This window comes from Sorex fumeus, unplaced genomic scaffold, assembly GCF_029834395.1.
Source record: "Sorex fumeus unplaced genomic scaffold, SorFum_2.1 ptg000037l, whole genome shotgun sequence".
NCBI classification, from domain to species: Eukaryota; Metazoa; Chordata; class Mammalia; order Eulipotyphla; family Soricidae; genus Sorex; species Sorex fumeus.
Window position 1 is genome coordinate 17,640,237 of NW_026606094.1, and position 26,552 is coordinate 17,666,788.

Consider the following 26,552-nt stretch of genomic DNA (forward strand, 5'->3'; position numbering starts at 1 on the left):
CCACAGTAACAGGCAGTAACTGTTAGCGATTGGAAGTTTCTAACACAAAATTAGATGTGTCAGGCTTCTACAACCTAAAACCATGCCTTCTGGACAGCTGAAACGCCAATAGAGATCTGCATTTTTATTAATATTGGAACTTAAAGCAGCATCAAGGAAACATAAAAGAAGTTATAAAATATTTTCAATATGGACTGATTGAAAGGAAGGCCTAGGGCAGGCTGGTCCTGCAGGTCCTGGAGGTGCCCTGGAAAGAAGTGGTGATTCCCCGGGGCTAGTAGGATCTGATCCCAGAAGTGGGAGTTACACAGCAATGATGACCCCAGCAGCTTCCTTTCATCTAGAACCAGGTTCACTGGCACACTTATGTACTACCCACCCAACTGATAATCAGGTGGTACCTACACCGCTGACGCTCCTGGCCTACGTGTGTGCAGGTCCCTCGCCCTGCTGGCCACAGGAGAGATTGCCTATGGTTGTAGGAACCTGTAGTCCACAGGAGTGATGGCCAGTTACCTAGGACCCGCACGGGACACACATCTTTGACCAGGTAACTGGGGATAGCCCCCGACAGGAAGGTTTCGGGGGACATGGGCTTTGCTTGCTTCTACCCCAGTTTCCTCTGGGTCTGACCCATGCGCTGACTTGTTCAGAGTCTGTTCATTCATGTCAGCTACATCCAGGGTGGCACCTTCCCATCCCTCGAACCACATTCCACCCAGCCCTAAGCTCTCTGGGTACCCGCCTCAGCACTTGGGTTCTCTGACCAGGCCTGATACCCCAAAGTGAGAGGGACTGGGGGACCAGGGTAGGACAGCAAGATTGATGAGTACCTACTCTGGTACTTCTGGGCTAAGGACGAGTTTGGGAGGCCGGTCCTGGAGTGAGAGTGCAGGCAGTGATGCCCAGGCTAGGGGCATCCAGGTGGGGACATCCACTGGAGAACAGTGTTGCCCTGGGCTGCCTGCCTCATGCTACTCATTTTTAGACTCCGTTTTTACTGCTTTTAAGATTTATTTTTAAGCTTCAGTGTTGTTTTAATACAATATGTACCCATCTGGACTTCAAAAAATTATTTGTTTGATGTGTGCTCAACTTCCTTTCTATATGGGGTTATAACTATCCATAAAAAAGTTCTCAGAGCTACCATATGTATGATCCTGGCACCCCCATGTGGTCCTCCCAAGGGCATCATAGGTAATTTGAGTGCAGAGCCAGGGGTAATCTCTGAGCATCCCCGGGGGTTCCCAGTTGTGATGGCCTCAGATGTTGTCTCTCCTCCATGTTTCTCTCTGAGTGGTCCTAGTAGTTCTACATTAGACCTTTTCATCCCATTGTTCATTTATTTTAAACTTTTGTCTCCTAACATTTCAGAGCTGAATTCGTAGTAGTTCCTTAACATCTATCTTCCATTGTACAAATTATTTCTTTGGATCAACTAAATTTTTTGGTTATCCAGTAAATAAATTTGCAGCTGATAATTTAATTTTCTATTTGGTTCTTTTTGAAATGTATTTTCTCACTGGGGGGCTCTTTATCCCCTGCTGAACTTGGGAGCCCAGGGTCCATCCCTTGCAGTACTGTCTGAATAGAGTAAACTAAATATCTACATACTCCTTTGAAAATATGGTTTTGATCAGGTCTAGCAGGACTGGGGTTGACTAGAGCTACCTCTGAGGTCACCAGGACTATACCTAGAAGTGTCTGAGGTCAGTAGGCATTAACTTACACTCCCTTATGTGGACTCAAGCCTTCTGAGCAATCTCCTGACCCCTTACTTGCGTGATTAGTTTGCATAGTCTCTTTACTCATTTTTACCACGTGTATCTTTTATTTGTTTATTTATAATTCATGTCTTATTTTATATGCCTTTGTCTGGTGTTTTGTTTGGTGTCACACCTGGCAGTACTTGGTAGTTACTTTGTGCTGAGGGGTCACGCCAAGTGCTGCTTGGGGACTAGGAGGGGCTAGGGATGGAATCTAGGCCCCCTGCATGCAAAGCATGAGTTCAGCCCATTAAGCTCTCTTGCCAACCCATATATTTCTTTGAATTTTTTAAATTGATTTTATTTTAAAAATTTGTTCACAATAGTTTGTTACATTTAATATTCCTACACCAGTCCCACCACCATTACACCTATCCAACACTGTATTTCAAATGTTTCCACCCTGACCCCCAAACCTTGCCCCCAAAGCAGGATCTAAATAATTTATTTTGTATTGCTTCTTATGAATAATCCACTAAAAGTGATCCAAAAATGTTTCCTTAGAGGAAAGTATGTGAAGATTGTTGTATCTCACCCTGGAGCCAGTAAGCCCTTGTATAAGAGATCACTAACATACAAAATATTGCACAGCCGCAAATGCAGCCACGTGATCCAGGAATTCTAAAATTTTAAATACAGTTATGCAGCTAAAGTTAATTTAATTTTTTTAACTGGATGGTGAGCGATAGCACAGCGGGTAGGGCATTTGCCTTGCACGCGGCCGACCCAGGTTCAATTCCTCCATCCCTCTAGGAGAGCCTGGCAAGCTACCGAGACTATCCCACCCGCACGGCAAAGCCTGTCAAGCTCCCCATGACGTATTTGTTATGCCAAACACAGTAACGACAAGGCTCACAATGCAGATGTTACTGGTGCCCACTCTAGCAAATCGATGAACAATGGGAGGACAGTGCTACAGTACTACAGTACTACGGACTGAATTGACAGAGATGAAGTAAATGAACAAGACTGATTACATAATGAAATAAAAAGAATGATAACAGAAGAAAGTAGAGTACAATGGTAATTCTAGCAGAAAATCTTGAAGAAAATCAAGCAGAAATACATAAAGATAGAAAGATATGAATAGAATCCAGAGGAGACCCAGTGAATCTTAAGTGTAAGTGAAATTCCAAATAATTTCACCTCTTATCTTTAATCATGTACTGACACTGCCCTTCTCTTTGTCATTAAATTTAGCTTGTACAACACCTCCAAACATTTTGAAGACAAAATTCACAGTCTAAGTCTTAAATCCCACAGAGCAGTCCCTTAGCAATATTTTCTTCCTTCCTTCCTTCCTTCCTTCCTTCCTTCCTTCCTTCCTTCCTTCCTTCCTTCCTTCCTTCCTTCCTTCCTTTCTCTTTCTTTCTTTCTCTCTTTCTTTCTTTCTTTCTTTCTTTCTTTCTTTCTTTCTTTCTTTCTTCTTTCCTTTCTTTCTTTTCTCTCTCTCTCTCTCTCTCTCTCTCTCTCTCTCTCTCTCTCTCTCCCTCTCTCTCTCTCTTTAGTGACGATGGAGAAGTCCAGGGAACATATACTTAAAATAAGAATGGATTAATGGGAAAAAAAAACAAGTGCTTGCAAAAGGCTGAGAAAAGATTACTGACCTACTCTAAGACTTTTTTTTTACAGACAGAACTTATGGAAACTCAGTAAAAAGATTGCAATTATTACAATCTGAGAAGCAAAAATACAAGTATGAATCCTCGGGTTTCTGCTTCATTTTCATGGAAAAGCAAGGATTTTTTTTATTGTTGATCAGTTTAATATGTTACTGGTGAATCACAAAGGAGGGGGTGAAAAATCACTAGTATTGAAATTAAACATTATATATATGAAAATGTTCATCTTCATGGAACAGCTTGATATGAGTGATTAGTTCCATCTCTTAAAATGTTCCTTTTCCTTCATCTTACAAGATTAAATAATATTAATTTCATTCTATCCTCCCCTTTTAAATTCTGCTTCTTTTTACAGCTCCCCAAGTATGTAATCATTACTGAGTTCCTCTGTGAAAACATTTTCTTCAGAAATGTATTGTTAATTTTACTCATCTATCATTTTATTTCAATTGCATGTATCTAGTTCTAATTTTCTTTCAAGTTCTAATTTCCTAAAATTTTCCTTTATGGTTTAATTTTCTTTTATTTTGTAAACAAGCAGCATACCTAATGTTCTATTCAGATTCCCATCTAAATAAGTTTATGCATAACACCCCTATTCCACAGATTTCCCCAAACATCTTCATATTCACCATTATTGATGAAATCTCACAAAACACCCCTCTTATAAATTTTTTAAAGTTAAAAATCTTAATATCTCTGTATATTTAAATCATGGGATAGACTCATTAGCTTAGCATATTAAGCTCAATTCTATAAATCACATGTATTTCTAGACCTCTGATATATTAATTGTTTCTTTGGTATGACATCTCTATGCTGCTCAAAACAAGATACTTGCTTGGTCTTGCCCTATAAGAACTCACAATTTCTCTCTCATCATCTTTGTAACAGATATTTTAAAATTCTACATAAAGTGTACATAAATTCTACAAAATTCTATTTAAAATTCTACATAAAGTGTTCTTTATCAAATTACCTTTCATATCAACATAGATGTAACCCATCCATATAGCCTTCCATGATCACTTGAACTTGAATAGTTTTGTTAATGCTCATAGAACTTTGTCTTTCACTCTAAATGCATCATCCACAATATGACCTATTATTTTTATGACCATTCGACAAACTCCTAAGTTCTTAAACAAATACGACACAGTCAATGCACAATATATACCAGATGAAGATTTGTCACCTCCCCAAACTTCTTCACATTGTATTAAAAAAATCTTGTCATTTATTATTTAAGAAAATGGTTTTTGAGCTGTATTTGTCTTACTACCTAAGACAGTCAAGAATTGTCTTAGGTACAAGAGGTGAGTAGGTTAAAACAACCCTCATTGTCATTGTACTTAAAAGCAGTAGATAAATATTACATATAGATTGATGTGTGAAAATGTGAATCATTTGTTACTGAGGACTTTAGTAGGAGAGAATACTATAGTAATAAATGAAACATGCACTGATGCATTCTTATAACGTAGGCATACTTTATATAACTAGTAAAGCTGAGAATTCTGAAAATTATGACCTAACAGTAAGATCACACTACAGAAAGTCATATACCTGGATTAAATATCTCCCAGAGGTGATCACAATGAAATTTTATTATTTTAAGTGCAACAATCTATGTTAATAACTTTATATAATATTAGTTAAGTTCTCATAACAATATTATGATGAGTTATTCTTCTCATCATCTTAGAGATAGACAATGGAATTTAAAAAATCAGTACTCTAATTCTGTTCAAAAACAGTTAAAGAGTCAAAGGCAGGCTTCAGGTTCAAAAACATGTTCTTTCCCCTCCATCCTATGAGTAGTTCATGTACAAGTTTTCTACACATATGCACCTAGCAAATACGAATGGAATCTAGGACCCTCTCCACAGGGTGTCAGCCTTGAGCAGCTGGCCACAGGTGGCAACATCATTATATGTAAGAAAGATTTTATTCTGAAACATTCTTGTAAAACTGCCTATTTTATGAAGCCTTTTAAGACATTTCCCCAAGGGAATATCAGGACTGCACAGTCAGAGTCTGCCCCAAAATTTCTTAAATTCTTTAAAATCTTACTATATAAAATAATATGCTGCTTGTGCTGTTTATTTTGTAATCATATTTATGTAAAATATAAATAATAAAATAACACCTTTTAAAATTTGTTTAAGTTTCCTAAATAACAATGTTTAACTTATATTTCAAATTTCCCAATATTATCAGAAAAAATTTTTCCACTTAATTTTTATACACCAGAAATCAGAAATTAATGTTGAAAAGGGGATAGATAATTTCACTATTTATCCAGAAATACATGAAGCTCTATAATTTCCATTAATATATCTATCCATGTAACACCTATATCTGACATATTTTCTCCCAGAGTAAATATTTATTTATATATTTTATGCTATTCTTTCGATTTTTATGAAGAATATAAAATTTTAGAAATGCCATGTTTTTTCCTTTTTAATATTTTGGTTATGGGGCCACAGCTGGCGGTTCTCAGCACTTATTCCTGGCTATATGTTCAGGGATCACTCCTGGTTGAGTTTGCAGGACCATATATGACCCTGAGGATACCACAAAATTCTTGTTTTGTCTATCAATGGTAATTTAAAATTCTGGAGTGAAGCAGAGGAGAAAGGCAGAAACCTTTTCAATTCTATTAGAGCATAATATATTTAATGTAGATTATTAGGGTAAATATATTGGGTACAATAATCTGTGTATAATAGTAATCTGATTTATATTAAAACCAATTTGTAAAATTTTTCAAGGCATCAGCAAAACAAAGCTTCCTTGGACATTGCACACAATAATATCTGCTCCATAATTTCCTTACACTCAGGAATTAACTCTTTGATTCCAAAGCATTATTTTTGGCTGCAGTATGTAAGTCAAGTGCTTCATAATAGAAATGGAAACAAACCAACAAACACAATTCTTATAGCTAGTATCAAAAAAGATACAGCTATTTCTGAAAAATGAAGAACCTATGCTGACTTAAGAATACATATTCAACCACAGAATATGATGTTCTGTACATTTGTTAGCACAATGTTTTTAAAGACAGTGACTATTTCCAATATAAATTACTATAATATGTGGCAGAGTGAGAATCAGATTCCTAAGTCTGACTTTTGTTGTTTACTATTATATTAATGAACTAAGACAATTACAAAAATTTTGATTATCTATTGTGAAAGAAAACCTCAGAGTAGATAATAACCTACAACGAAGGAAGTGATCACAATGCTATATACTAATATTCATCTAAGATAGCAAAGCAATGGCATTTACCTTAAATTTACGTCTCTGCTCTGCACAGCTGTTGAAGAACCACAAGTCTGTCTCATGGCTGTAAATGTAACAAGAACAATAATGCGACCAATTTCATACCTAAACTAAATTAAGTAGATTTGTCATAGGCTAGAAAATTGATAATGTATTTTACAAAAAAAGTTAAAATTACAGATTATGGAAATGTGCATGTTTGCATATGCAAATGTGTGCATATGTGTGTGACTTTTACTTGTTATATCAGGAATCCAGTTTCATGAAATTACAAACATTACATAGTCTTCTTGGCTATCTGTTCCTCATCATGGATCACCAAGTCTATGTCATATCTAGAAGAAGTTTTAAGTAAATATAAGCAACAATTTTTAAAAATAATGTAGAGAATCTTCTGCTATTATTGATATGTTTTTCTGAGATAAATAGTAAAAATATAAAGAAGCAACATATGGTAATGCTTAGATTAATATCAACTGCCATTTACATTATAATCTTTATATATATCCATATATACATATATGTATGTCTTATTAACCAATATGCCATTAATCAACATAGTACTGATTCGGCCTACTCAGTTGATCTTCTACATATTGACTAGAATATGTAAACACATTTCAAATACATATATCTAGGTTATATCACTACTACAACTGGTGCTCAAGCATGTCATATTTGATTATTTTCCTTCCATTTTGCATTAGATATGCTAATATATATGCCCATCTGTAGTACAAAAGCCTTAAAATGTAAACAAAAATGCAACAATACATAAACACTAGTCTAGAAACAGTATTTCTATCATGCCACACTTCAAATCTGGTCACCACTTTTAACATTTAAAATAAATTCAGTTTAGCATTATAAGAAACTGAATATTGTTCTTGTGACTTGTGCCATCAAAATAGATTTTAGAAAACAAACACGTTCTTTAATCCAAACTTTATAAAATAGTTCCCCATCAAAATATTTTTAAAAGTGAAAAACATGTATTTTTGTTTTATATTCCTAATAAATTATAATACCACTTTGCCTTCCAAGAACAGCTTTAAACATTTTCTATGATCCTGTGAGTTCTAAAAAGATAACGTGTACCAACCCAAATATGAAAGAACATTTCAATTCTTCCTAAAGCAGAAAAATAACTATACCATGACTAATAAAAGTTATGAGGTATTAATTTGATATCAAATTACTAAAATTATATCAAAACATACCTTTTTCTTTAACATAAGTGACAAACAGTGAAACTCCTGTTAAATAATACTAGAAAATGCAAGGATGATTATTATCTAACATTCTCTCGACGACATATGTAAGCTAGGATAAGATGATATTTTGTTTTGATTGGATTTTTAATTTACTCACAAAAGCTTTCCAGTTGTAAAGCTTATCAAGCTCTATAAATACTAAAAATCATAGCTGACATATTTATTACCTGCAATATCTACTTGGCAAAGAAATAGATCTTCATTCATTACTTCTAAATTCTTGTTCACAAAAGCAAACTTTTCATTTCTACTTCTATTCTCAACTTTTATAACTAGACAATGGGGATATGAACATAATCAAAAGCAACGATACCAACAAAATATAAGTGACACAGGGAAAGTCTGTAGTAATGGTTAGCAACTCAAATTTCTAAAAACAATCAAAAAATAATTTTAAGTACCCTTTAACACAAATGGGGACTTCTTGAAACTTATTGTTATATAATTAATAGTGTCTTATTTTAGATTTGTTAACATTGCTATTTCATATATGTTTTTGCCAGGAAAGTTTATACATATTTAAGCTAGAAAAATTATCATGTCTTGCCTCCAGTATAACCACAAAAAGAAGTAGGAAAACTAAAGCCCAGCCATTCTTTCCAGAGATACCCTGGTAACCAGAAGAAAGGAAACATACTGGACTTAGCTTTGTAGGGGAGGGAATATCCACTTAGTCCATTTTGACAAGAAACATGATTAAACAATTAGGAAAATATGTAGTGTTTTCAGATATTTAAATCAATGAACTCTTCCCCTTTGGCTAATGCTACTTCAACAACTAAACCTCACTTGCTGAAACAAGAAGAAAACAAAATTCCCAGTCTAAGCTCATCCTGAGGATAAACATTTATTTGACTAATTTCTGTGACTCCTAAGCAAATATTTTTCTGCCCTGTAAATACGTGGATGCTTTACTTGCATGAAATATCTAGATGGAAATCCTCCAATCACTGTTTCCCTTTGGGAGGGATATGAGGGTGAAGAAAGTATGTTACTACAGAAGTATTGCTAAGTTAAAGCAAAAGAAAGTGAAATTAAGTTTCAAAGGAAAAAAAACCCATTAAAATGAATCTGAAGTTCAGGCTGATTCAATATGATTTTCATTTGCAATCATGGAAGGCATTTGTACTTTAGTCTCTATTGAAACACATTCCCCTTTCCCAAGTACTCCTTTTCCCACCCCTCATCCGTACCCACTCCCTTCAAATATGTGTTTCCAAGAAAATATATCTTCATCTCAAATTTGTCTAGGGACTACTAATTTTATCTAGTCTTTAGGTAATAAGTAGTTTCTGGGCTGTGTAGATCAGTAGCCTATAATTCTATGTCATACAAACTAAGCTTTAGAAGGTCATCAGGCAAGACTTTGTTTCTAACATCTGGGAGTACCTATGCAAACTAAAACAAACAGCTAGGCCATAATAAAAGAAACTGTTTCGTTGAAGCAATAAGAAAGATGTTTCCATATATTTAAAATAAGCTTGCCTTATTAGATATGTATATGACACACGATTCGGGAATATGTATTGCTTATTATTCAACAGAGCTGAGAAATAATTTGGAAGCTGTTCTGTTCAACTCCAAATTCTACCTTTCAAACATTTTTTAAAATACAGGCTGAAAATGTTTCTCTCCACCACACAATGTCCAATATTATTTGTTAGGGTCTATATAAAACAATGGCTGTATTATGTAACAAAATGTTACTTTAAAAGACATACATACTATCAGTTTCATAGGACAAACACAGTAAGGACAACAAACTCCAGAATGTGTTTTTATAACTGTGGCAACAGCAATAACGTCTTGGCAAACTCAAACAGCTTTTTTGGCAACCTTGTACATTTTCTGCATTTGTCACTTGGATACAACTGCAGAAGGTTGACTAAGAGTGCTTTGTTTTCTTAAAGACCATTCTACAATGACTCTGTTTTCAAAGAATAATGTTTATAAATAAAATTCCATTGATACTCCCACAAGGGAGTTTCATACAATTTGTATGCCTACATAACCTGCATAATATTTTTATAAGAAGTGACATTATAAACTTTTAAAATCTATGCTGAGAAGTTATATCTTCTTTCAAAAGATAAAATTAGTTATCTTTTAAGGTATTAAAATCACCTACAAAGGCCCATGAAAGAAGTTTTGTATAGATGCTATTGGATCTGCACATCAGTTGCCATTATGAAGAGCTTTTAAATAAGACCCCAGGAAGGGGTGCACTACTAACCTGTAGTGGTCTCTGTTTATCACTACTCTTAGGAGATTTCAATCCACTTGTTTGCTGCTGTAAGAGAAGTTGTCTTGCTGCTTGTAAAGCCTAAAATTAAAAAAGGATCCATATCTAAATATTTTGTTGAAAAGTAATTATCAGTTATTTATTGGTTAATAGTAATAAACTTCAATATATGGGCTGCTTCCCAGCACCTCCAGTCCCGTTTCTATAGAACCACTACTTTTTTCCTTATAAAGTTAAAAAAAAACTCTGCCATACGTATACAACTTCAGTTAAAATCACAGAGATGCATGTAATCCTGCTGGAAATAAAGTTCATTTGTTTAAAGTGCTTAAAGAGGAAAAAAATCATAAACTGCATCAATAATCTCATTTCCACAAGGAACTTGTCTTTGAGTGTTCAACTGAAATGCCCACTCCCTTTTAAATTATCATTCAATTTGCATTTTCATATTACAATTTTGAAGCAAAAGCAGTAGACTTCAAGTGTTACCGGAAGCTGTAATTAAATTTGACAAATCAACATCAGATTATCTTGAAAGTGAATTAATAAGGATTTTCACTAAAGATTAAAAACACTTTTTTTTGTACTTACAATTCAAGGGGAAATCTCTCCTTTGACAAAATAAAGTGCAGTTTTAATGCCAAATAAAATTGAGTGGTTTTCATTTGCATTCTTAGCAAAATCAGAGAACAAAGAAATTACCACTCAACCAATCAGGTTTGTTTCTATGTGTGACAGAATACCAATCAAAATAGAAGATGTTTTCATTTATTTTTATGTTTTCTATCCCACTCAGGAAAATAAAAACTTAACATAAGAAATTAATGGAAGCATTTCATTTACTGGAGGAGGGACAGTTTTGTGAAACTGCTGTGTAAACTTGTAAAAAAATGACTGTAATAAAAATACATGTTGAGTTGTTTGAAGGTAGCAGTATAAAGTACTTTTTAAAGAAACTTTTTGAGAGCCTCTAGTAAGTAATTTTTCCTTCCAACAAATGAATTCACTAAACACCAATGATGAAATTTTTCAACATCTAAAATTAAATCATGGAAAAACTGCCCTTTTCCATTTAGAATGCAAGATAAATTTTACATGATGAGAAAAAAATATTTGGGTCAATATTATTCCACAATAATTAACATTGTAAGCTGATAAATAGCAAAATTTTGATTGGAATCAATGATCTGTTTTTTTTTTAAAGAGAGTTTCTAGTATCCATGACAACAGTTGCTTTGACAAGATGTGCATATGGCATTACACTGCCAGCTGGTGTGAACAATGTTTGAACTACTGCATTGAGATGCTGAGCAAACAGAAAAAGTTGCCACGTCTTAACCCTCAGGGAAGGCAGTCATCCCCTGATCAATTATGAAAAGACAGAGAGAGGGCTGCTACAGTCTGGCTCCAAGCAAGTTTTCTGAGAAGGCAGGCAGACATAGAAACCAAAGTAAACAAACTGAATTCACTAGCACCATCTCTTAACAGCACTGATTTGTCTTCCCAGAGAAGGATCCCATAGCACACGTTACATTTGGAGACACACTCATTCACAACACTCTCCCTTTGTTTTTTTAATTATTCAGGTAATCACAAGTCAGCCTAAATATTTTTAAACATGATACATCTTTACCTTACCTTACATTCTAGTAAACTCAATCTTATTATAAAGTTCAGTTTAACAAGAATATTTTACTGCCACAAAACTCACTGAAATTTTCAACCAATACTTCAAACGATATAGTTGTCTTTATCTAATCAAACAGGGATATTTTTAAATGAAAACTGCGAGAATAAAATAGGTTGTGACCCTAACAAACTCTCAAAATAAAAAAAAATCAGTCAAATATCTTACTCTATGATGAAATGAATCTAAATTAACTTTTCTTTGTTTTCTAAATAGCTTTATTTCTCCCTTTTGCATTTGTGACTTTATTGTGTGTCTATACAAACAAGCACACTGATTTAGTTTATGAAAAATTTTGTGATTTCTGATCATTGTTAATAGATTCATATGAACACCTGAGGGTCTTGGTTGGAATCATGAACTACCAGGACTGAAGGCAATCTCAAAATTGATCCAATTTGGTCCTCCCATTTTAAAATATGAGAAAAATCAGATCAACAATGATCAAATGCCTTGTTCAAAGTCTCCTGACATCCAGGTCAAAATGCACTGTAGTGTGTTATACTGTCTCTGTTTCATCAAAGGACCATTTAGATGGCAATGATTCTATTAAGAAGGAACATATGGTTCCATAATGAAGTGTTACTTTTTATCTGAGGGAGCATCTTAATTTATCAGCATGTGAAAAAATATAGCATAATATTCATAGTTTGGATCTGTGTTTGAATTAAATGACTATTACAGAGTACACAAGCATGCGTGCGTACACACATATATGTATATATATTTTATCTATGTATATATATTTATGTATATATGTATATAGCACTGCACTATCCTTCCGTTGTTCTAGTGGGCCCAGTAACATCTCCATTTTGAAACTTGTTACTGTGTTTGGCATATTGAATACGTCACTGGTACTTTGCCAGGCTTTGCTGTGTGGGTGAGATACTCTTAGTAGCTTGCCGGGCTCTCCAAGAGGGGCGGAGGAATCAAACCCGGCTCTAGCGGGCCAGCTGCATGCAAGGCAAACACTCTACTGCTGTGCTATCGCTCCAGCTCATATATGTGTGTGTATATGTATATATATATGTATAAATACATATATATATTTGTATATATAAAATGGCTCACTGCTTCCATCATCAATGACTTGGAGTTTATCATACACTCTACCCAAATCTATAGAGTGCAAGACTTGTAACACTCATCATTTCTCCAGTTATTACCAAATGAACTACAAAAGAGCTCAGGGAAAAGACACAGAGACATTTTAGTCTAGCTTTTACACTCTACAGTAACTGAGAATGAGTGTTATGAAAAGTTGAGTAAAGTAATAAAGCTGTAGCAGAGTCTAGTCAAAAATCCGCTCTTTTTTCTCAAGTCTATAACTCTATTCTTTTCACAAGTTTCATTATATTCACTCACTCAGTTCAAGTAACTAACTCAAGGGTCTAGGTAGCACATAATGATTACAAAATGACATGAGAAAATTTGATCCACCAGAACTTCAGCTTATTAAATATCCCTACACAAAGGCATTGCATGATTAAAGGAACAATAGTATAAAGGAATGAAACAAAATAGCGGCAACTAACAGGTCTTGACTGTTAGAGTACCTTGGCTTTCATTTGCTTGTAGCTACCTTTTAAATAGTTAAGGATCATCATTCAATGCGAATTCTTATGAAAAGTAGCTACTAACCTTTTCAAAATTCATTTGGTAGTAGTAAAAAGTGCTAAACATAAGAGTAAGAAAACAAAACACAATGGTAAGATATTGGTAATGATTTAAAATTCATAAGCAGTAATCTTTGGCAGTTTGCATTATAACTGCAGACACCACATGACATTTTTATATCCAGTATTGTAGATAACATTTTAGGACTGGTTTTCAATTAGCAGTTGCTGAAAGACATTACATTAAATTGCAGTTCAACTAGCAATTTATTATTATACCTACTCAAAAGATGAATGATTATAAGATAACACACTTCCATCAGTGTAAGGTGTCAGGTGTCAAATGATATAAAACTGATTTTGAAAGTCACTTGGCCATTTCAGCTGGTAAATACAAAAGGAAAATTCAAGGGCTACTTATAAAGCTCTTTGAATCATTCTGATATTTGCATGATCACAATTTATGAAAAAATAATTCTGAACAAAAGGCAGAATATAAACAAAAAATCACGTAATAATGACTGGAACTGATTCACATGAACAACAAGAAAAATGTTTCTAAGGCAGCTAAGGCATATCTAGTTTCCAAAATCACATTTGTTTTGAATTAAGGGTGCACTTTACTTAATGAAGTTATCTAATTTTAGCAAAACTAAAGAAAATTAAGATAGGCCATCTTAAAATCAGGTTTCAGATTAAATTAAAATATTTTGGAAAGATGAATAAATATCTTTACAACAAACGTACACTAAGGTTAAATTTCAGAGGTGTGGGCATATGTTTCAGAATTCAGTGCATTTTTTTCTCCAAAACTTTATTGAAACAATAGTTTTAATGTTACTGTTTAACTTTACATAAATTGAATACTTGTAAGAAAGACATATCCTTTAGATATTAGGGATAATGTTCTGATAGTTATGTATCAAAAAATAGAGTAAATAATGTTACATTATGAGAATCAATTATGAGTTAAAATCTTTGTAAACTATGAGATCAATACTTTCTTATCCTTGAAAGATAAGAAAAGCTTTAACTAGAAGGAAAGCTGCATGAAAATGGCTGGAAATAATGAAAACAAAAATGATGTTGAACATGCTAAACTTTATAAATTTCTTCCCCTCCCCCCAAAAAAAGTAAATACATGGATATTTTGGGAAAAAACAGACATCACTCACATCTCTCCCCATAAAAATAGGAATGCTTAACCTATCAAGCCTGTTGCATTTGAGACATTAAAATGAAAAATGACATCTACGCCCATTAATATCTTCAATGTATAAACAGCACAGCATGACACATTCTTGAGAGCTGAAGGCTACAAAATCTCTCTGAAACATAAATAACAAAGCACTCAGAAGCATATTTGATGTTGATATTCATCTCTGAGAAAAACACTGCTGCCTAGGTTTCTTATGAAAATAGATGCAGCCCAAATGGATCTCCTGTAATTGGTTTCAGATAGCGAGGTCAGAAGAAATATGATACAAGAAACGATTATGTGGAACAGGCGAAACAAGAATGTTTACACAGGCACTCCCCTAGTTATACTGACAAGGGGTGTATACTTTGCAGATAACCAGAACCAAAAAAAAAAAAAACCAACAACTGCCAGCAGGATACCCCAAATTTTGCTCTTTATACTCATATATGCTAACTTTTGACATCTCATGTCTTTAACATGTTATTTTGAATACTAAATATAAAGTAAGTTTCCAAACAGAATTTTACTTTCTAATTATTTTCACCAGAGTAATCGACAAAACGTACACTCAGGTCCTTTCACAAAAGGCAGGAATTCCTCTTTTGTTTGGCTTTTCCTGATACTATGTTCCCACTAAAGAGAATATGCTGATAAATGTAATCTGAAGTCTCATAATGCTATTTAATAGAAGAAAATTAATCATCTAATTGTCATAACCTATTTTCAAACAGCAATCTATCAGAGTGAAATTATGCATCTGTAGCTATTGACCTTTCAATTTGATCGTGCTTAATACATAATTAGAATAAGTTTGTTGGAAAAAAGATAATTACTGTAAAATATTTTTAAATAATTGTTATTTTTGTTTTTACAGTATATTTTATAAAAAGTTAAAGAATAAATGTGTGGTTATATTGTAGACCACCATGGAGGCCAAATTGAGAAGTTAAGCTCATTTATTTTATAGTAGGAAAATGAGAAGAGTAATTACTTGTAGAACATCCTGCTTGCCAATCAGATGTCAGGATATTTTGACTTAGCATTCATGATGTGGTTTTGGAATAGAATATGCATCACACTTTTGTGTGATGAAATGTATCCGCAAGTCATGTTCAGATGCTCCAACAAAGATCCTTACTGGTACAACTAGTACTGAGCATACTCAAGCCTGATTCCATCTTCCAGATGAATTCAGAATCCGTTCTGGTAACTAATGGGTCAGGTACTTTCAGGTCAGACTCATGCACTGTTTCAGTGTGATGCAGGCATTCTCTTTCTGACAGCTGGCATTCTATTGGCCATGAGAAATAATATCAAATAAACTGAAATTCATATTCTTGATGTCTTCAACATTCTTTTGGTAATGATAACGAATTATTGACTGAATGCACGTAGCATTGTAGCACTGTCCTCCCATTGTCCATCGATTTGCTTGAGCGGTCACCAGTAACATCTCCATTGCGAGACTTGTTGTTACTATTTTTGGCCTATTGAATATGCTACAGGGAGCTTGCCAGGCTGGGATACTTTCAGTAGCTTGCCAGGCTTTCCAAAAGATATGGAGGAATCGAACCCAGGTAGGCCGCGTGCAAAGCAAATGCCCTACCTGCTGTGCTATCGCTCCAGCCCGATTGAATACATAGATGACATTAATATTGTGTAAAGCATTCTCATAGGGTGCTTATTTATCTAATAAGGAACTCTTCCATCATTAAAATTCCTAAGTATAAAATGCAAAGATGAATGGGAGATAATTTTATCAAAATTAGTAATTATTCAATTGTCTTTTTTCATGGCACATATTGTAGGAACTACAGTGGCTTATGTGCATTCTCTTGGTTATTTCACTTTCAGTTATAAAATGTTCTATTATTTTTTTCTAATATGCTTTGATTTTTTCTTGTGCACGTCTTTTTATTATTAGGTCAATATCTTTTGATATAAACTATGCCTGTTATTGCTCTATTTATAATTTAAATGACCTATTATATAATGATATATATGAAAGTTTCTAAATTATCGCATACTATATGAAAGTAAACTATTATCTGAATCCTATACTCATATTTTATCTGTAATTTAAAAGTAAGATTATAAAAGAAGTAGCATTTGCCAAAAGAGTATATAAATAAATTACATAAAATTACTTGTTATTAAGCATTTTTCTATAATATTCCATGAAAAAAATCAAATAACTGTGTAGGGTAGGAAGGTGTTAGGATCTTGTTGCTACCTTAAAATGCTAACTACTAAGAAATATTAGTTGGATGTTAAGTCATTAATAATTAAAAAAAATATTTCAGGAGTTAATCACTGTATCACTGTCATCCCCCACTGTTCATCGATTTGCTCAAGTGGGCACCAGTAACATCTACATTTATCATGTGCTAGTGTAGCCCGATGGCATACTAGTCATACTAGGGGCTCTTTGCCCGGAAACTCTCAGTTGCTTTCTGGGCTCTCTGAAGGGAGGTTTTGGGGGCAGCCTCTAATCACCTTTACAGGTGCTCCCAGTCAGGCATATATGAGGGCAGGAAACTTTCGGCAGCTCAGTGGGTTCTCTGAGAGCAAAAACTAGACAATAAGCTCCCAGGAGCTTGGTTTTATAGTCTCTGGATCTTGGCCAGTTGGTGGGATTACACGGCAGTTTGTGGGTATAACTGTCTAGCTGCTGGAAGATGGGGGATCTGGGTGGAGGAGGCCCAGTCACGATCCAAGCAGGCTTGGAGATCTCAGCCCTGGGTTCCCCACATCTGGGTTCCTCTGCTGGTTCCTTCATGCATGAGGCTCGTCTGAAGGCTCCCCCATTTTCCAGTAGCAAGACAGTTACACCCACCAACTGCTGTGTAATCCCACCAATGGCCTAGATTCAGGAGTTAATAAGTAGAGGAATTATTTTCAGTTAAAAAGCTCAAGAACATTTCTATGATGTTATAAAATTTGGACTAAATTTGTAAATGAGAAAGTTTATGTTCAAGAGATGACTGGTTCTCATTCTACTATTGCCATAACTCATCTGTCAATTCACACATCATGCCAAGTAGAAACAAAGAAAATATGGCATCACGCACAGGAAGAAAATAATAACTGATTTTGGATGATGTATATGTTTGGTTTAGCAACTAATTAAGAAAATAATAAACAGTAGAGTCTTGACCTTATTTAGCAGGTATGAGAAAATTCTGCAGAATCTACAAATGATGGAATGCAGATGGCCCATGACAATACTGAAGTCAATCTGGGAAGGACTGACAAAAAATTAAGAGGTGGGCTGGAGCGATAGCACAGCGGGTAGGGCGTCTGTCTTGCACGCAGCCAATATGGCCGACCCGAGTTCGATTCCTCCGCCCCTCTCGGAGAGCCCGGCAAGCTACCGAGAGTATTCCATATGCCAGACACAGTAACAACAAAGTCTCCAATGGAGACGTTACTGGGCCCACTCGAGCAAATTGATGATCAACGGGAGGGCCTTTACTTTACTTTACTTTAAGAAACAATATGAGGTATAATGATCATAAAGGTATGTGCAATTATCAAAAAGAATACTGTAGCACTGTAGCACTATCCTCCCGTTGTTCATCGATTTGCTTGAGCAGGCACTAGTAACATCTCCATTGTGAGACTTGTTACAGTTTTTGGCATATCGAATACATCATGGGTAGCTTTCCAGGCTTTGTCGTGTGGGTGGAATACCCTCGGTAGCCTGCCAGGCTCTCTGAGAGGGGCAGATGAATCGAATCCTGGTCGGCCGTGTGCAAGGCAAACACCCTACCTGCTGTGCTATCGCTCCGGCCCAGCAAAAAGAGAGAGATGGGAATTCTATAGCTGAATATCAGAATAAAAGATGCTTTCGAAGTAAAACAAGCTAGACTTAGTTACTGCATGTGGGCTAAAGGTTAGGAAGGGGTAATTGATAACTTTAATTTTTAAGTCAAGGGTTACTCGAGCAATAATCAAGCCATATTGGAAAGTTGTAAATTAGGATATAAGACACAGGTTTTGGGGAGGCTATGATTTTCACATGTTGGCAGGTAAACATTTATTTTGTAAATACTAATAATGCAGAGTTTTAAGACCAGAATGAGATAGCTGATAAAAAGATAAAAATTATGTCAGGTGGCAGTTAAGAGAGGGAAGTAATTAGTTTGCTAGTAGGGAGAATGGGAAGAGGAAGAAAGAACGCCCCACACTTGTAGGAAGACCAGCCTTTTTTTTTTGAGAGAGAGAGATCAAGAGACTAACAAAGAAAAGCTGAGAATGGTGAATAGAGAATAGTAGCAAACATCAAAAAAAAACCTTCTTGTAATGTTGAACAATAAATCACCACACCATCCCGTGACTCTTAACCATATACAAACACAAGGAGAATGGAAAAATGTATCTACTTATGCAGCTGCATGTAACTCATAACTTTCAAAAGGTAGATATATGTTTCCATTTTCAATTTTTAGGGATGAATAAGATTCCATCATTTGACTAAATCACATATTATCCATTCACTAAATTTTGGACAATTTGTGACTTAGTTAAATGATAGAATCTTATTCATTCTTAAAAAATTATAAAGTGGGGCTGAATAGACAGTGCATGGTTTAAGCACTAGCCTTGCATTTGATAATAGTCCAATTCTAGGCACCAAATATGGGGCTCTGACCACTATGTGGAATGATCCCTGAGCACAGATCCAGGAGTAAGGCTTGAGTGTCACTGGGTATGAACTAACATCCCAAACCCATTAAGGTGTTGATACATTTTACAACAGAGATGGACTTGAAATGATGAAGCTAATTGATTAGAAGTTAGTCATGAAGACAAAAATAAAAAGAATTGTGCCATATGGTTTTCAATAACGCTTGAATAATAAAGTTGGAAATAATTTTAAAAATTATAGATGGGAGTGGGGTTATTTTTTCAAATATCAAGACTCAAAGCTTCCAAAGGATTATTGAAAGTTACTCTTGGTACAATAATTTTCATGGGAATTATAAAAAATCAATGACCTATAATGAAGAAATCATAGTTGCTAGGTTACATATGAGAAAAAATGGGGGCCAGGAATTCAAACAATGATTTAGATAAATTTGAAGAGAAAAACAAAAGTTCAGTTTGAGATTTTTTTATTGGAAAAAGAGAAAATTTGATAATAAGCTAATAAAGGAAAACTGAAGCTGTTAAAGAATAAGAGGATCGGCAAAGTGACTAGAAGGAGAAGAATGGACTAAATCAAGGAGACAAAATAGATTGTCCTGAGTGAAGAAGAAATACTACATCCTATGGCATAGGTTAAGAAAAGGCAGGATGGGCAACTGCCATGCAGAGAGGAAGAGAAAATTCAAACTGGACGGCTTTCATTAACTAAAGAAGTTAAAGAGTGGTATGCATGAAAAATGAAAAATTACAATTGCTAGAAAAACTAAAGGGGGGGATGCTCTTTTATTCATGTTCTGATAAAAATAATTGGTAGGCAAAAAACTGATACTAAAATGTTAAAGAATAAATGAAGTTTCCGTGAGCATTCATAATCTAGATAGCTAGCTAGCTCCTGGGTGGTTGTCTTCAAAGTTAAATAACTACTTCTCCTTCTGTTGCTCAAATTTGTTGTCATGCAGATGTTACCAGATTCTTTTAAAAATGTTGAACATGTATGCCAGAGAAATAAGTACGAGATGGGTACGGCTCTTGACTTGCACACAGAAGTTCTGGGTCTGATCCCTGCACTATATGCAGCCCTGAGCAAGAGAACCAATAGTAACACCTAGTTACCCTTACTATTGCTGGATGTGGCTCAAAAACAACTAAAAATAACTTTACACACCCCAGTAATCTTATTTTTCTTTACATGGCAATGGGCCTGGTACATCTATTATATCAAGTACAAGAGAGTCACAACTTCTGCGGGTACTCTGAATTTCGAGCAATTTAAAACCTTTGGTTTTCGACAGATAGAAATATGAAATGTATCTTTGATGCTGCTACTTTGGCACAGCCAGCTATTCTAAAGTTTCCATTTAAAACTAGAAGAGAAAGTATGATGGAATGCTTCTAAATTTAATCATTTTATTGTACATTAAAATAGCTAATAATATTTACCTCAGCTATTATTTTTTTTTTTTGCAAAATCAGAGATGATCATGTACTTTGAAAGGTTACTGTTCAAAGTAATTTTATTTCAAGTGGAAAATTTTCTAATCTGGATATCAGCTCCTTCATACATAGTTCTGATCAGTTGAGAGTGAGTTGTGATTTCAGTGACTCTAGTAAACGGACATGAACATTTTAACTAATCAATTCAATTTTCTGGAGTTCCTGAAGTCTTTATTGAGATATTTATTTCTCAGGTTTCCATTCAAGTAGAAAAAAAAGTCCACTAGAGAGGAAAATCTCTCAATAGCTTCATGTTCTATCAAAATTTGCAAGATTGAGTTTTATTCTCCCCTCTAACAACCAAAAGGTTTATAACTTTGTGAATTTTTGTATGAACTACTTCTTTCAACAATTCCAAATCCAAATCATCATTTTACTGAATAAACAGACACATAAAATACACCTGACACTATGGTATCACTGATCCTTTAAGGATCTTTTAGTACAGCAGGAATGATTCAAATGTATTTAATAAAACCAGAGTGCAATGCAGAAAAACACTGCATATCACTATATGAAAAGTTACTCTGGGGGATCTGTCAACACAAGGATGGAAAGAAAATCTAATGTTTATTAACATTTATTATTGTTAAAAAGAGAAAAAAACAATTCTAAAATGAAGATTTGTGTACTAATCCCACCAAGATTTAGTACCTAATTTAACTGCATTTTAATCTCCCCAAAAACCTTATTTCAACTGGTCAGTATGAAATTTTCAGGTGAGAATCAGTGAATCACTTTCCTTCCCTCAAAAAAATAAGATGAGGTAATCTGCCTCGTAGCTCTTCCATTCCTCCAGTGTAAATTATATCTGCTTCTTTTTCTTAATCTCTCTCTGTCTGAAAAAGTCTTTCACTTCGTACAGATTTTCTACTTTCTCAATGGAAGCTGCCCAATTCATGAATCATTCAATAAAGTAAATCAGAACTTGTATTAAGTCACTAGATTTTTGTTTTAATATTATACATTGGCCATAATTCTACATCTGTGCACATGGCCTCTTATCCTTTTATCTTAGATGCATAAACTGAAGCTCTGGTACTTAGGTTATATGTTCAAGTGTTTCACACATCCTTGATATGGCATAAGAGATTTGAGAAACTATCTGGCTGACTTTGAAGCTCCTGCCCTTTGTAGAAATAGTAGTCAGAAAGAGTATGATTGAAGAGATTTACATATAGAAAAGATGAAGTAAAAATTCTTGGGGGAGAAAAAGGGAAAAATAAATACTGAGTTATTAACAACACTTCTACTTGTACCAAGTGGCACAACATAAAGAATTTAAAATCCCAGTTAAATTATTTCCTCTTCACTTTGCTTCTTAAGGGATGTATCTGATAGATAAGCTTATATTCTCAATTAAATTCACTCTCTTTAAAAGACTTTGAAGTTAGTAAGCAATTAATTCAGGGCACTAGTCTCATAGAGAAGATCAATATTAAAGATGATAATTTCAGCTATTGTTTACCTCAACTGATTGCAAAATATCATTCTAACAAAAACTAAGCAATATTTATAACATACCTGTGTATTTATACGTTACCATATAAAATAGAAAACTTCTATTTAAATTTTATTTTAATTGTTCAGTTTGACAATATTAAAACAAAAACCTCTGAACTTGTTCCTAAAACGATCAGGATTTTTCATACAGCCAATTTTATGTTAGGGTAGATACCATTCATCATATCAGGGGAACTGCTTTTAGCCTTAATTAGTAATAAAATGATCTGACTTGTGTTTCACAGGATAAAGAATGACTTGGGTTCGGGGTTGCTTTCCTGTGAGAAAGGAGGCCAAGTGGTCCCAAATGCACAGCCAAAAGGTCAATGAGGTGAAACACTCCAAAGCAAAATACACTATTTTCTAAAAAAATCTGACCAAAAAAAGTGGAGGAAAATTCTCTTTTAAAGTTCCCATTCTAGCTGCTGGCAAGTGAGACACAGTGGAGAAAAATGCAAAATTTTGGTTTTCTATTCACTCTACCCTCAGCAAGGCTGAGGATCAGTAAGCCAGGAACCCCGAGGCAAAGATTCTGACCTGGCCAGGCTGAGAGGGGAGAAAATACTCTCAGGCAGATCTAAAGAAAAGAGCCTTGAGGCACAGTGCCTCCTCATTTGTAACCCAAAAGCTAACTATGCCTCTCCCAGAGGAGAAAAGAGATGGTGAGAGCAAAACCCTCAGAGTAGAGAGCATATTAGTTCAGGTGTGAACAGAGTAGGTTCCAACCTCCAAAGGAAAGGCCCCAAAGTTAGTTAGTGGTCTTAGAAACAAAAGCACAGTCATCAGCAAGGTCTCAGAAATTCCTAATTCTAGTCCCCCATATTGTCCAAATTTCTCTATGACCTTATCCTTACCAATGATAAACTCTAAATAAATTTTTTACTATTGAACACTTTGCTATTTCTAATCTTGCAGGGTAATCTGAAGAGTGAAACAAAATCCACTGGAGAGAGAAAAATGCCAGCCATTGTCAACCAATTGTTAAAAGCACTGCAATTATTTTTAAAAAATGTATTAGATTATGAATAAAAGAATCCATTTACATTATTAATATTACCATTAGAATTTGCACTTTTAGGCTCTGCTATTCACATTTTAAATTATGAAGCACATTTATGTCTCTGTAATATATTTTGAAGGAATTGCCCAAAATTAGATTTTAAAGTTCTTGGACAAACAAACCTTAGGAGGAACTTAGAGCCTCTTTTGAATAAAAGACACAAAATGAACATTTTTGAAGAAATTTCTCTTGGGCGGAAGTTGGGGGGGACACACCAAGTGATCTTTAGGAGATACATTCCACTAGGATTGTTCCATGCAGCAGCTGGGGGATCTTGCTGCTTTGATGATTCAGCACTTTGAACTATCTTTCAAGCACTAATAATGTGATGTGAACAGTTCTGAGTAAAATAAAACAATAAGGGCTATAATAACCATTCCCTTAATGTATCAGTAACGGTACATCTTTATAATTTTTTATTATTTAATTTAAATTTTTTATATTTTATTATTTAATTTAAATTCCATGGGACGTCAAAAGGTCACGTGGACACCCACCTAAGAGATGGTCAGACTTCTTCATCAAGACCCTGAATGATCAGTTTGAGGCTCTTCATGTTCCTAGAACGAGCAGATGCCATTGGGCTACGCTAGCATGCAACAGGGATGAATGGAGACGTTACTGGTGCCCACTCGAGCAAATCGATGAATAATGGGGTATCAAGTGATCAATTTAAATTTTTAATTAAATCACAGTGAGATACACAAAGTTGTTCATGACTGAGTTTCAGTCATAGTATGTTCCAATGCCCATCCCTTCATCAGTGTACATTTCCCACCACCAGTGTCCCCAGTTTTCTTCCTCTCACCTTCCCCACCTGCCCCCCAATCATTCTCTCTCTCTTTCATGTGCTCTTTCCATATGAGCACTACGATTTGCAATACAGGTCCTGAGGCGTTATCTTGTATATCTCTTTCCCTACTTGCAGCACTTAGTTCTTGTCCAGAGTGATCATTGCCAACTTTCACTGTCACAGAGAAGACACCACTCAAAAATTTTTATTAGGACTTCTGGGCCCCAATAAAAGTGTTTCTCCCTAAACACTTTCTCAAATGCTATGAGCTTTCAAAAGTTAACTCTAGTGGCTGGAGAGATAGTAACGGGCCATTTGCCTTTCACATGGCCAACCCAGATGAATAACGGGGATTAAGTGTTTAAGTGATTAAGTGATGGCCAACCTGGGTTAGATCCCAGGCACCACTCATTGTCCTCCTCCCTCCCTGCCCTGCACTGAGCCTGCCAGGAATGATCTCTGAGCAGAGAGCAACCATATATAGTTGTTGTTATTGTTGTGCTATGGGGCCATAGCCCCTATTGCTCAGGGCTTATTCATAGCTCTTTGCTCTGTGATAACTGCTGATGGATGTGGTGATATTATATGGTGCCAGAGTTCAAATCCAGGTGAGCCACATGCAAGGCAAGTACCCTCTGTACTATCTTACCAGACATTAAATCCTTCCATTTGTTTAGTAAAACTAATAAAGATAAAAGAAAATAATTCTTATTCTGCCATTAAAGCACAGATGTATAAAAAGATAAACACATGTGGATACTTTTGCTAATTAGCTTAAGAATTTGCTTTTTTTAAAAAAGGTGTTTTAAAAAATTTCAACTATTTTTTATTTTCTTAATTTTACTTGCTCATTACACCAGAGTTATATTAAAAACAATGTATTCTATGTAAAATAACTACTTTGATATATAGTCAATTTGAATTAAAAATTTCAGCTTTATCAAAGCATTGTTTTCTGATATAGAAAAAACTCATTTTTATTTAGCATAGTTTTCTTGATAGGGCTGGAGCGATAGCACAGCGGGTAGGGCATTCGCCTTACAAGCGGCCAACATGGCCGACCCGAGTTCGATTCCTCCGCCCCTCTCGGAGAGCCCGGCAAGCTACCGAGAGTATTGGATATGCCAGACACAGTAACAACAAAGTCTCCAATGGAGACGTTACTGGGCCCGCTCGAGCAAATCGACGATCAACGGGAGGGCCTTTACCTTTACCTTTTAGTTTTCTTGATAAAATAATCCAAGTTTACCCAATGTTAAGTAATATGATCATGGTCTTTATTTCAACCTTGAGATCTTCTCCCCAAACTTTAATTTCATAATTAATTAGATTAGATGTTAGATTTTGGTAGTTTCATAATGATCCACAAGAATGACTATATTCATTTTTAAACCCACAATAGATTACAGGATATATTACACACAAAACAATGTAGATTTGTATCTAAATAACCCTACACATATAACACTTTTTTTTATTGATTGTTTTTTCTGGTTATTTTCTTTGTTGGATTTTGGACCACAATCAGTGGTACTCAGCCTTCCACTTAGAAATCACTCCTGACAGGATTAGTGGACCATATGGGGATTGGACCTGGATTGGTGACATGCAGTGCTCCCAGTTACTCTATTTGTGTGAAACTATACAATATGGAGGATAAAAATAGAGATTTGTTCTATGAAAAAGAAGTTTCTTCATCCCATGGACTAATCCCCTCAAGTGACAGTTGTCATTTGCTTTTTTCTTCATCTATCAAAATCTATGTTTGAAATAATAACTAAAACATCTAGATAGACATTTTTTGCATCGTCATTTAAAATTATTTAATTGGATAGGCCACTGTAGCAGATACTTAACTCATTTGACTAATATTCATTAGGCTTACTCTTTGTTGGACTAGAGAGATGGAAGTGTGGACAAGCAATGTTCCTGTCACTTGTGTTTTAATTTCCAACAAATAGATAATTATCCTATAAGGCTTTTTTTGTTTTTCAGAGTATTATGCACTATGTGATATAGATCACTCAGCCTCATTTTTTGCCTTTAAAACTAATTATACACAACACTGTACATGGAAATAGTGTGAGAAAATTAATTAGAAATATCTAGATTCCACATGGAATAAATTCAATGTGGCTGGTGTTAATGAAGCAGACTTTATTTTAAATGATGAGAAAGCAATTCCAACATATTTCAGAGTCCCCTTTTTTAATAATAAGGGATAAAAAGTTTAAAAGGTAAAAATTTTACAGGATTCAAAAAGAACTTGTTATCTCATTCTATGATAGTTATGCTAGAATTTCTTTTAAAGATGATCTCCAAAAGGAAGTTCTCACATATACATTTT

The 26,552-nt window shown here is 34.8% G+C and overlaps 1 protein-coding gene across 11 annotated transcripts in view; it reads right to left on the minus strand.

Moving 5' to 3' along the window:
- Positions 1–26,552, minus strand: part of FOXP2 (forkhead box P2) — a 568,485-nt gene that overhangs the window by 168,710 nt on the left and 373,223 nt on the right. For 7 of the 11 annotated variants that reach the window (XM_056118033.1, XM_056118032.1, XM_056118031.1 and 4 more), the window contains one exon: positions 10,190–10,279. The exons of 2 other annotated variants lie outside the window; for them this stretch is intronic. In XM_056118033.1, coding sequence (XP_055974008.1) covers positions 10,190–10,279 — 90 coding nt within the window. Of the gene's footprint in view, positions 1–6,688; positions 6,747–10,189; positions 10,280–26,552 lie in introns of all 11 variants that reach the window. 2 more of the 11 variants (XM_056118037.1, XM_056118035.1) reach the window with 1 other exon arrangement.